The sequence below is a fragment of the Canis lupus genome, chromosome 34, assembly GCF_003254725.2.
Source record: "Canis lupus dingo isolate Sandy chromosome 34, ASM325472v2, whole genome shotgun sequence".
NCBI classification, from domain to species: domain Eukaryota; kingdom Metazoa; phylum Chordata; class Mammalia; order Carnivora; family Canidae; genus Canis; species Canis lupus.
Window position 1 is genome coordinate 24,918,509 of NC_064276.1, and position 13,282 is coordinate 24,931,790.

Sequence of the window (13,282 nt, forward strand, 5' to 3'; positions counted from 1 at the left end):
AAAAGACACAGATGTAAAGATATTTCCTAGAATTCTCAGGCATTCTAGATTGTTCTTGATGTTAAAGATCACTTCCATCTTACCTTGGTCTCTTCAGTACCTAGGGCAGGCCTTTAATATGAAAATAAATACATGAATGAATGAGCCAATGAACTGGAAGAGCCGATATGGTCTTCACAGCTAAGCCTTTGTAATTCCACACATATGCATGTTCAAATAAGAATGTTGTATAGCATTTTATACACAAAATTATCTCATTTAATTGTCACAATGGTCCACAGGAAAGGGCCAATATCCCCATTTTGCCAATGGGAAAAACTATCCGTTTGGGTGTTTTGCCGAAAGTATGCAGATCTAGTATTAATTGTGACAATACAACTTTTAAGCAGAGATGACTGTCAGAAATAGCACTTAGCCTTTTATATGTATTACCCCTATGAGATTTTCTAGTATCATCTTTATTAGAAAGAAAGCTGAAGTTCAGATAAAGTCGGTAACTGTCTCAGAGTCTCAGAGCTGGAAAGACGTAGATCCAGGCTTCACACCCTGGTCTCCATGCCTCCACTTCACACTCAGTGAACATCAATGCTGCAATGTGCATGAGGGGTCCTTGAACTAAGGCATAAAATAGCTGAGTCAAGGTTTGTCTGACTTCCAAGCCACATCTTTCCAAGTACAATTCCTGCGTGCATGGGTTTGAGAGGACTCAAACCAAGGTTTTCTGACTCCATGTGTGAAAACACTGAGGTGCAAGGATGCTGGAAGACAGAAAGGTCAAACAGCATACACTGCTGGGTTGGGGATATCATGTGTCCCCAAATTTCACACTGGGAAGAGAACATAACCCAGGCCACTTTGGTGCTCAGGATCTTTTCTGGAATACATGGAAATAACCTGTTGTTGGCAAAATGTCAGAACTTAAAGTGTCAGAACTTCTCAGAATCCTGAACTTGGTCTTCTTTCTTTCTCTCTTTCTTTCTCTCTCTCTCTCTCTTTCTGCTTGGAATGCCTTTCCCACTTTCCTCAATTTATAAAGGGCCTTTCAGCCTGTGAGAGTCAAATCTGATGATAGAGCCTAATGGCATAATTTGAGATCTAACAGACCTGGATTTGAATCCAGCTAAGCCTTTGCTGCTCGTTGGACCTGAAGCCAGATTCCCCTGCATCTTTGCATGGCTTACTCTTTTTCATTCAGGTCTCTGTTCAAATAGCACTTCCTTGTTGGAATTTTCCTTAACAATTCTATTGACAATAGCCACCCTGATACCCAACTCAGATTCTCTTTATCTCCTTACCCTATTTCATTTTTCTCTATAGTGTGCTGATAATATGAATTTGCACTTTATTTTTTACATGTTAGTAGGCATACAAATAAGAGATGGTATCATTCACTATAATATAGACTTCTAGAGGACACTAGTATATCTTGAATGCCTAAAACAGGGCCTAATACATATAATGCATTCAATAATTATTTGTTGAATGAATATGGGGTGAGCCTCCATTCCCTTATCTATAAGATGGGTTTGATAATACATTCCTGGTAAAATTGCTATCAGTAGTATAATATAAACAAGAAAAGCATTTAGCACAAGTTCCAAGGGCATGGCAAGTTCTCAATAAATGCCAGTTATCTTACAAGTCTTCCTTAGTCCCATAGGCACAATTAACTGTGTTTTTCTCTCCTCTGACATGCCTCCTTTTCTCAGTGATAGCAAGCACCTCTTTGAATTAGAGCATATAGTTATATGTGTTTCTTCTCAAGTTTCCTAGACCCTCTTTAATGGCAGGGATGGAGCTTTTTCAATTTTTTTCTAGCATCTAGAGGCACACTGTATAACATAGAATGTTTCCTAAGTATTGGAATTAATTAATGAAGACCTTTGTGACCCATGTCTACAATTACCTCTCCCCTAACAAGGCTGAAAACCCAGCTTACAGAACTACAGAAGCACACGGTTGTGGAAAGTCAGTTTAGAAAGAAACAAGGCAAGTGCCCGATGCTCTTCATCTCTTTCTGTCTGGTCAGATGGTTCCCAGTGTTACCATCAAAGGGAGCTCAGCTCCTGTGAGGACAGACTCAGCAGATTAATACATGACTATAGATTATCCTCTTTAGGAATTGTCTGGGCCACGTTTGGATCGCAGGAGCCTGGCATGCTCCTTGTTGGTTGGTCTTTTCCACTATCTCTTGCTGTAAGGTATTGGGTGTTTAGGATCATGTACTCATCTCAATCTGAACACAAGCCAGGCAGGATTTTCAGGGACATTGACCAATGGCTGAGCAACCAGAAGTAATGGAAGGCTTGAAGCTGGGTTACATGAAGAAAGTTCCGGGGAACAGAGGAGATAACACATTCTGACTAAAAATCTGATAAGCTTTTGAGGAAAGAAAAGAGGCCCTGGATTTATTCTGGGAGGCCTTACAAAACTAAATAGGCTGAACAAAATTATGTAAACTTGCCTTAATATTCAGAACTAGCCCTTAGGGGATAATTTCTTTGGAGGCAGAAGGTCCCTCTCTAAAAGAGATTGAAATATCTCTTAACAGGGAAGCTGTGGAGGCCATTTCAGGGTTGGCTATGACCTACAGTTGAAGGATCACTGAGCTTTCCTGCAACCATTCCATAATAGTAAATCTGCTGGGATATATTTATTTCTGAAAAATCAAACATGAATGACTAGGAATACTTTCATCTGGGATGGTCTATGTCACTTTTCAATTTGATTATTTGTTCATTCATTCATTTATCAATTTATTTTTGATATAATGGTGGAGAATATGTTGTGTGCTGGGAACTTTAGACTCCAGATAGTGAAGAATAGAGTAGGGGTCCTCAAGGAGGTAGGAGAATCACTGGTGAGCTTTTTCAAACCACACATGACCATTCTGACTCCATTCTGATCACCCACCAATGGAGTCCTTGGCAGGGAGGGACACCTGAAGTCTTTTAAATAGTTAATGCTAAGCCAGGGAGTTCTGGCATGACCCACTTCCATGAACCGTGGAATATTTAGAGAGCAGGCTTATGGAATTAGAAAAAGTTCCCGGGCATCTAGTTCATGAATGAATAAAGATAGGAGTAGAGAACTTTCTAGAACATTTTTATTCCTAAGGCCCTCTGAAAATCCCTCTTCAGGATAATGTTATCTCTCCTCATGTCCTGATTTGCCTTTTTGCTACTGAAAAGTGACAGTGACATAAATATGTGCATTTTCCGTCTCTGCCTGGCTAATAGGAAGCCTAAAGAGAACATTGTATTTAGATTTTGTGGCTTTTCATTATGAGAGAGTTTTGTGTCTCTCCTCCCTTTATTTCTTCATGCTTTTCATGAAGGCAAGCTCAAATCTATTTAGAAAACTAATCCAATACCATGCAACCAACCAGTCCATCAATCACATTTATTAAAAAAAAAAAAGCCCTCATCTTACACTAAAAAATTAAAGAGTGTGGGAATAGTTCACATTCTACTTGCTCCCTTTACTGTCCAACTAAAAAAGCCCATAAATAAAATCTGCCTATATATTTATAAGGAAATTATCTCCTCTATTCTTCATATTTGGGAAACTATACTCTTTGTCTTGCTTATTAGGTTGCCAAGCTCTTTATTGCATGGACTAGATTTAAATTTAATTATGTATGATGTTTATTAAAGCTTGGCACTTGATAAATAAGGACAAACATGAGGTAGTCACACTGATGGGCAATCTTTCCTGTGGAAATGGTGTCCTAGGCAAAAGCCAAGTATATCTACAATAACCAACTAAATTTCCTAACTAGATCAATCCTTTGCTTGTCTGGTGCTTAATGCTATCAAACCAGTATGTTTTTAGTGACTTTGAAAACATTTTGTGTTCCAGCGTATTAAGTATTGCATCTGAAATGCAGTCATAATATTGTCTTTCTGTCTCTCAGAGGATTTGGAGGATGATGAAGCAGATGCCTATGAAATGACTCAAGATTTTTTGAGGAAAGAATAAAAAAGGCAACACAGAGGAGACCGTTTCACAGTCCTGAGGGAAAAGATCAGATATTACCTGATTGGTTTTCCTTTTTAATAAGTTTGCCTAAGATTAAAACAACTTAAAATATGTCTTTGTGTCTGGTAAATAAACTGGAATTATATGAGGTTGATGAAACATTATGGCAACAGCTCACTGATCAAAAGCCATTTGATATCTCAATTTCTTCTGGCAGAGTTCACTCTCAGGGAGTGTCGCAAACCATACCTGACCTCTTGTTCTTCACTGGTCAGGCCCAGTCCAAATGTGTGGTAGATGTCGTGGCAGGAGTTGCTGTCTTCTAGTAGCCTAGAATGTCAGGACAGGAAGCTTGCTTCAGTTCATGGCACTCAACAAATCAGTGTTTTTCCTTCATATCTTGATGAATGCTGAGAAGAAGTCAAACTTACCCAACTTTCTGAAACCTCTTCTCAGAGTAGTTCCAAACATACCTGATTTTCTGCACCTGGACACATTGCAGCTGCAATTACAAATATGATAGAACAGGTGTTATTCACAAAGTAAAGCCCATCAGGGGAGGTGAGGGCAATTTGGCACTAGTCCCTGTGTCGTGCTCACTTTCCTTAATACTTTGTTGTAATTCCCAGCCCAGCACTGTGACATTCAGAACTTCCATCCAATGAACACTTACATTATCCTTTTAAAAAAAAAATGCCATTACATTGCACTCAAAATTACTTACTTTTAATTCTGGCTTCAGTACGGCTTGGTTAATGACAGAGTGGCGGTCAGCCACCAGGGGTTCTTCTGGATTCTTGCTTATAGGAAACTTTAGTGTGGATAAGTAGAGGCATACAACCTTCTTCCTCATATATCTTTGAAATTTATCCTACAGAAAACAATCTAGCCAATGAAATTCTCAAATGTTATTTATTTAGTAAGACAATCAACCAAATATCTACCTAGACCAGTGATTCCCAAAGTTTCAGCTATAGACAAGAGCATCAGTATTATCTTGGAACTTGCTAGAAATGCAAATTCTCAACCCCACCACGAGCCTACTGAATCAGAAATTCTGGGGTGAGGTCAGCAGGCCATGTTTTAAGAATCATTCCAGGTAACTGATTTGCACTAAAATCTGAACCACTGTGCTAGAGCATGAAGAGAAAGACATGCTTTACAGGAAAGCTTTATATCCAGAAAATATTTTCCAGTTATCTTAAAAAATGACATTTAGGTGTTTAAAATGTCTACTTTCCCCTCAAAATATGTATTCTTAAAAACCTGAACTATCCTTCCTGTGTTATGTCTTTAAGAGTTATAACACTGACAGTCCCTGCTAATATAATGGCTAAAGGCATTGAGAATTAGTCTGACATGGTAGAAATTTCCCCAGGGTGACACGGAGGGAATGTCCTTTCTTCTTGAGTCAAACTAAGAGATGGCAAGTAGGTTCACATATAGTTTTGCCATCTCCAATTTGGGGACAAGAAAACACTTAAAGAAGGATCTACTCTAGAATGCCAGCCAGTCATTGGTTGTGCCACCAATGCAATGCTGAAGGGCTCTCACCGTTGTTTTTAGCAAAACAGTGTCTGCTTCTTGCAAGGGGCATGGGATACAGTTGGCCCACACCCTCCACTGGGGTTTCCAGTAGAACACCAGCAGAAGAAACCCACAAGTCAGTATGGATGTTACAAGGCAGAGGGCTCTGCGTAGATTCTGGGTCCGGTAACCAAACACCTCCTGTAATGTAAATAAAACATGACTCTATTTTTCTTTTTTCACATAAACACACTATTTCGTTCCAAGAAACACAAGCTTTAAACACAGCGATATTAGTTGGGAAGGAAATCTGGTTTTGGCTAGTTGAATCAGATTGATTGCTTACAGCTGTCAGCTGATATCATAAAAAAAGAAGGACTCATTTTGCTACCCTGGCATATGTAACTAAAACATTAGACAGGAGGAGCAAGGACCAAGTTGACTTATTTGGTTTTAAATACTGTCAAGAGTCACCCCATGTTTTGGACCAGATTTACTTTTTTTAGGTAAAAGTTTTTTTTTTGTTTTTTTTAAGATTTATTTATTTATTCATGAGAGACACAGAGAGAGGCAGAGACATTGGCAGAGGGAGAAGCAGGCTCCTTGTGAGGAATCCGATGCAGGTCTTGATCCCAGGACCCTGGGGTTGATGACCCGAGTGGAAGGCAGACGCCCAATTGCTAAGCCACTCAGGCGTCTCTAGGTATAAGGTCTCAAAAATTATTAATGTAAACTTACTGGAGGAAGATGATACAATGGGTGCAATAATAGAAATCAAGAGATTATCTGTGGACATGAAGTACTTTCAAAAGACCACTGATAGGAATTTACCCTGACAGTAACATGCTGAAATGTAGTTGGTATAATCCTGAATGGAGTGAAGACTTTGAGATGTGGTTTTAGGGGTACCACATAGCCAAAAACAATTGATTCTTTTATTTCAAGCCAATTTCTAGTTTCCATCCATCTTCCAAAATCAAGTTTCATAGCACTGGATTTTAAATTTCAAAAACTGGACTTTTAGTGTACTTGAAAGACCCAGAAGAATGTTGATTATGAATGACAGTATTACTATATTATTTTTTTACGTTCTGCTGTTATTTGTTTATGTATTTTTTGAATATATTCAGATTCTGAATTCCTATGTCCAGATCACAGAGATGCAATGTCAGGAAAAAAGGTTTTTTTTTTTTTCTGAGTTTCTATAGCATTTTTAATGATAGAATCTTTTTAATTTAATGCCAATTTAGATCATGTTATAACAAATCTCTTGGCTTTGTATTTTTGAAAAGTTTTCATTTTTGAGATCGTGATTTTCATTAGTTTTTTTCTAGTAAAGAACTCTGTGGTAGATTAAGATTTTAATAATAGTTGTTGAAAGTAATCCTTAAGCATAATGAAAAGGTCACAGGCAGCAAAAATGTAAATTTGAGTCACTGCTCTACTAGTTATCAGTTATGTGACCTTAAGTAAATCATATCACCTCTAGAGAATCCCAATTTATTCCTTTACAAAACAATTAGAAATACATGCCTTACAGGGTGCTTGTGCTCAAATGAGATAATGTCTCCTTAAGTGCTCTGCAAAGTAATTACAATTTTAAGAGTTTCTTTCCAGTGCTCCTTAGTATTATCATACACCTGGGAAAAAATGTTCATTAAGTTTACTGATGCAGCCACTCTATTTTGAGATTATTCATGATGAGGTTTAAATGTAACTTAACAATGTGTTCACTCTGGTTCTAAAGCACATTTTGAGTTGAGTCTCCTTTCTCCCTTCCTACTTTCCTTCTGATTCTATAAACCTGTTTTAGTTTTATTTCTGAATGATAGTTTTATTAGACTCCAATAAACTGTATACACCAGTTCACATATTATGTTATAAATATGCATTATTTTACTAAGTTATTCATGGGAGCTTATAGCCAAAGTGTTCAAAATTGAAGCAAATCGTTTGGAATTTTAGGCCAGCTTGTAGCTGAAAAAGCACATTGCAAATGCCTCCCCCCCTTTTTTTTTGTTAACTTACATACAACAATGGCATGGGTAATCATAATTCTGACGCCCTTTCAGTTCTTTTCTATACGATATTTTTTTACTGAACTGACAGTGCCAGCAAGATGGCAATAAAATCACTACGGCTACATACTGCTAATAACCTCATAAATTGGAATAATTCTTTAGAGAAAGCAAGGTGAAAAATTATATCAAGATTTATAAAGATGTTTCTATCTCTTGAATCAGTAATGCCACGCTTGGAAATATACCCTAAGGAAATAATACACAAAGTAGAAAATGATGTGTATAATGATGTTTCATACAGTATGGTCTGTAATAGCAAAGTTATTGGAAGAACCAAATGATAGCTAATGGTTTGGCAAGATGTGAAATATCAAAACAATGGGCTATGGTGGCACCATTAACCAGAAAATGTGTGAAGTCAATGTAGAAATATGGGCCATTCTACAATATAATATTAAGTGAAGAAAAAGACAAAGAATAGATAGAACAGATGGGAAAAAATAGTAACTTTAACCCAACAATATCTGTAATTATACATAAATGACATTAATATTATGATTGAAAACAAAGATTGCCAGATCAGATAATTAAAAACTCACTATACGTTGTTTACAAGAGACATCTTTAAATACAAAGAAGCAAATAGATTAAAGGAGAAAGAAAGGGAAATGAATAATGCAAAGACTAACAAAGGAGAACTAGTATAGCTATGCTGATGTCAGACAAAAGAGACTTTACTTTTTTTAAAGGTTTTAGTTATTTATTTGTTTGTTTGTTTTTTTTAAAAAGATTTTATTTCTATTTATTTATTCATGAGAGACACAGAGAAGCAGAGGGAGAAGCATGCTCCATGCAGGGAGCCTAATGTGGGACTTGATCCTAGAACTCCGGGATCACACGCTGAGCCAAAGAAAGGCAAGTGCTTAGCTTCTGAGCTACTCAGGTGTCCCAAGATTTTATTTATTTGACAGAGAGAGAGAGAGAGAGAGAGAGAGAGAGAGAATAAGCTGGGGGAGCAGCAGGCAGAGTGAGAGGGAGAAGCAGGCTCTCCACCCAGCAGGGAGCCCAATGTGGGGGCTTGATCTCAGGGTCCTAGCATCATGACCTGAGCTGAAGGCAGACACTTAACTTACCGAGCTATCCAGGTGCCCCCAAAATAGACTTTGAAAAATAAATATTCTGAGAAAAAGAAGGATACTTCATAATCCAAAAAAAAAAAAAAAATCAATTCAACAGGAAGAAATAATAATTCTAAATTTAGGGGCACTTGTAATTTCAAAACTTGTAAAACTTAAAGTCAGTGTCATCATTGGAAATTTTAACACTCCATTCTCACTAACTGAAACAAATACATAATAGAAAATGATCAGAAGGCTGAAACAGGCATTTTACAAAGGAAGATTTCTTGTATAGCATTCAAGAAGATGCTCTATATCATGTCGTTAAGGAAATGCAAAATAAAATTACAATGATATATCACAGCCTAGAATAGCCAAGACAATCCCTAAAAAAAAAAAAAAAAAAAAAAAAAACCAAAACAAGTTGAAAGACTTACACAACCGGATTGAAAGACTCACTCTAAAATGACCCAGTGATAAAATGACACAATGGTATAGCCATAGAATAGTTAAAATTAAAAGGACTGAATATACCAAATATTGGCAAAAATGCAGAGCAATGGTACTCTCATACATTGTTACTGGAAATGTAAATTGGTACAGATATTTTGAAACTGTATTGCTAAAGATACATATACTCTATGAGCTAGTAACTCTTAGATTTTTACACAGGTAACTGTATACGTTCATGAAAAGTTTTGCACAAAAATATTCCTATCAGCTCTATTCTTAAGAGCCCCAAACTGGAAACAATCTAAAGGTACATCAATAGGAGAAAGATAAATAAATTTTGTGTTTTCTTACAATGGAATGCTACAGAACAATTTTTACTTCTTTTTATTTTTTTACAAAACAATTTTTAAAATGAACTTCTAATGCAAACAATGGCACGTGTGAATTTCACAGACGTTATGCTGAATCAATGAAGTACAGTAAATCGATACACAACTTTATTCGTAGGAAGTTCCCAAATGAGCAAAAATAATTGGTGACAGATGTTGTCGAACTGTGCACTTAAGTTCAGTGCACTTTATCGACACCACTGTACTTATATATGCCGATAAAAAGTAAAGGGGGTTGTTTATTATGCACTGTTCCAAGTAGGTGGGAGTTACTTTAATTACTTTAATGGAGTTAGATTGAGGAAGAGAAAATGGCAGTAAATTTTGAGAAGTAAATGAAAAGAGAAGAGCAAGAGAATTTCTGTAGGAAATGGAAGGAAAGTTTGATAACCTGGAAAGACTATAACCTCTCGATGTGGATGATTGGGAAATGCTGATTTCCGCTGAGCAGAGACAAAAATCACATCCCTAATAATCAATAAAGGGGAAGTGGTTTCTGTGAAAGACCCTGCTTATGGTTGGGGACAGCACAATTAAAATGTCAGCAGATTTTTTCCCCGTCTGTTAAAAAATAGTAAGTAGATAGATAGATAGATATAAAAGAACTTATAAATGTCAGAGTAGCTTTCAGAAACATGAAGCTCCTTGAGCAAAGACGAATAGAAACAATATTTTTGCTTCCTTGACAAATTGGCTCCATAAACCTTGGTACATTTCCTTTCCATCATTTCTGAGTTTTCCCAAGGGTTACATGCTAGACCGGGACTTGAGGTTTTGGTTAAAAGAATCATTCTTTAATCTGGCATTCTTTTACTCAAATACTCTCAGTCAGCTTGCCAATGTTTGTGTAATTTGAGTTTATCACAGTGTATGTTTCCATTTTCACTCAGTTAATCTCAAGTATAATTTGAGTGTTCTAAGTGATTATTCTTCTGATGCAATAAGAGTCACTCAGATTTCTCCAAAGTATTAAACACCCATGGTAAGATCCACCAAGATGTGCAGAGTAGAGGAGGGAACCAGGAGCAATATGTGTACAGTAAGAAGATAAGTAGAATCTAGAGGTCTTGTAGATGTAAAGACACTGGGAACAGAGAGAGGGAGGGTCAGAATCTCAAACCCACTACTCATGGTTCCTTGCAGTAAAGTGGGTTTTGCCACCTACTAGTTATTGTGATCTCGGGATTTAACTTCTCTAAATCTGTTTCCATCTCTGAACTCAGGAGATAATAGCATACACCTGGAAGCATAGTTGTGAAGATTAAGTAGAGGTGTAAGGTGTTGTGCACAAAGGAAGCTTTCAATCAATGTTAGCAGGTGGCTTGGTAATGTGTTCAGCCAACGGTGGAGAGAGTTTTCAGTTTTGAGTGGCAATATACTGAAGCAAGGTGGGTAATAGAAACAGGCTAGTTCCATGGGGTGAGGAACACCGATCTGCCACCAATTAGTTGAGTTGAATTGGAGAGGTGTTGCACCATCTACACGTAGACTTTAATTGTACTCTCTCTAAACGGTCCCCTTACTTTTTTGTTTCCTGCTAAAATTCAGTAATCCCAGTACCAGGAGAGGTACCACATCTCGAATAGTCTGCTTCTAGGTCCAAAGTACAGAGAAAGTTGCTTGGATTAGGAGTAATAATAAAATATGCACATGCCTTTCAACAGAGGCTGTTGCTAAAGGTCACAATTTAGAGCCTATCCAGACCTATCAGCACAGCCTCTTTTCTTTATACCCCACCCTATTGCCTTCAAGAAGCTCTCACTTCTGTTCTTCCATCACTTATTAGTTAATGGGATTTGGGTAAATGATTTGAATTCACTAAATTTTAGGTTTCTCATGTGAAAAATGTGGCTGGTTGTAAAATGCAAAGTAGTAGTCTGGTATAGCAGTTAAAAGCTGGAGATATGGGATGAGAAAACCCAGTTCAAATCATACAGCTACCACTTAACCAGATATAAGACTTTGGACAATCCAGTTTATTTTTTCTGGTGATCTGATTTCCTCTTCCATAAATGAAAATGATATGAACCTTCATATCATTTGTTGTAAGAAACTAATGGGTTGTTGTAAGAAACTAATGAGTTAATGCATGCAAAGCATTTAGCACAGTTCCTGAAATAAATTTTGAGTGTGCAGGATACATTAACAGTTAATATTAGCTTGACTAATATACAGTTGGACAAAATTTCAGTAGATTAAAAGTGGCTAGTCCCATCAGAGTCATTGTGAAATGATTCAACCACAGGCAGCATTCAGAACTAAATCTTATTTGGGAAAAACGTAAGTTGTATTTCTAAAAGTGATTGATCCAATGGCTTAAATGGAATCTTTGCTTTTCCCACAGAGCACCAATTTTCAAAATCAAAGTCAAACACAGGCCAAAAAGAAAACTGCTCACCTTTGTAATACATAACACTGAGAGAGGGCTTTAAAAAAAAAAAAAAAGATTTTATTTATTTATTTGAGAGAGAAAGAGATAGTGAGAGGGAAAGGGAGAAGCAGACTCCCCACAGAGCAGCGACCCCCCCTCAATGCCCCCCGCCCCAACACCCTGGGATCATGACCTGAACAAAAGACAGATGCTTAACTAACTGAGCCAGCCAGTCATCCTGGAGAAGGGCTTTAAGATAAACACCAAATTGATTCTAAGATTAATGAGCTTAGTCACTATATATAGATGTAAGAGGGCATGCACACACACGGACCCCAATACAACCATCTTCGCTTGTACAGGAAGGACACCGTGTAAAAGGGGATCCTCCCTCCCAACATGATGTGACTTTGTATCTGTTACTTAACTAAGCCTCATTTTCTCAGTGTAAAATGGCTATCAGACTGCTAGCTCATAGCGATTGAGTACATCCATACATGGAGTGCGAGTATCTAAGATAATTTTAAAATCATTTTCCTTTCTTTCTTTTGTTAACAGGTACCTGAGATGGAACTAAGATTGGCCAAATTCCTTAGGAAAGGCGTTACAGGGTGCAGTTTAAGCTAAACATTGTTTCTTCCTAAAATTCTCTTTAAGAAGGATCCTCTTAGTTGTGTGGAACCATCCACTCGACTCTGCTGGTCTTTATTCCTGAATTTCCGTTGCATTGCAGCACTAGCATTTGTGCACGACTGGCCTTGTGAACAGGTCCTTTTGCATTTCTGTAAATCTTTTTATTCTTAAATTCACCCTTAATTTGTTCATCTAACTATTTGCTGCATACCCACCGTGCACAGGCACAGTAGTGTGGATCTTTTCTTTTTTTTAATTTTTTTAAAATTTTTATTTATTTATGATAGGCACACAGTGAGAGAGACAGAGAGAGAGGCAGAGACACAGGAGGAGGGAGAAGCAGGCTCCATGCACCGGGAGCCCGATGTGGGATTCGATCCCGGGTCTCCAGGATCATGCCCTGGGCCAAAGGCAGGCGCCAAACTGCTCCGCCACCCAGGGTTCCCCAGTAGTGTGGATCTTTTTGGGCACAGTTCATAACACACTGAGTGACTCGAACCAACACTCTTGCAGCACAAGGCTGTAAAGTACCTACTCAACCAAATGGGACATAAATACCTCTCAGCACTGTAATTGCCTTCTGTGAATGGTGATGCCAGCTTTTTGCTGTGAAATTTTAGGCTTTTCCATGGGTGGGTATTCCAATAGCCTTAGAGGAAGTGAGCTCTTTGTGGGTAAGCATCAAATGTTTATAAAGTCCCTTGAATCATGGCCAAGGAGATATTATCTCTGAGTCCTTTGATGGGGCAAGAGTTCATCATGTTTGTTTTCTTTTTTTTTTTTTCAAAT

General features: G+C 37.6%; 1 protein-coding gene across 1 annotated transcript in view; it reads right to left on the reverse strand.

The window, feature by feature from the left end:
- Nucleotides 1-13,282, reverse strand: part of ATP13A5 (ATPase 13A5) — a 105,435-nt gene that overhangs the window by 80,675 nt on the left and 11,478 nt on the right. Inside the window, exons 2-5 of the mRNA XM_025425380.3 lie at nt 5,536-5,709; nt 4,706-4,852; nt 4,413-4,483; nt 4,231-4,311 (exon numbers count right to left, since the gene is read on the reverse strand). Coding sequence (XP_025281165.1) covers nt 4,231-4,311; nt 4,413-4,483; nt 4,706-4,852; nt 5,536-5,709 — 473 coding nt within the window. The remainder of the gene's footprint in view (nt 1-4,230; nt 4,312-4,412; nt 4,484-4,705; nt 4,853-5,535; nt 5,710-13,282) is intronic.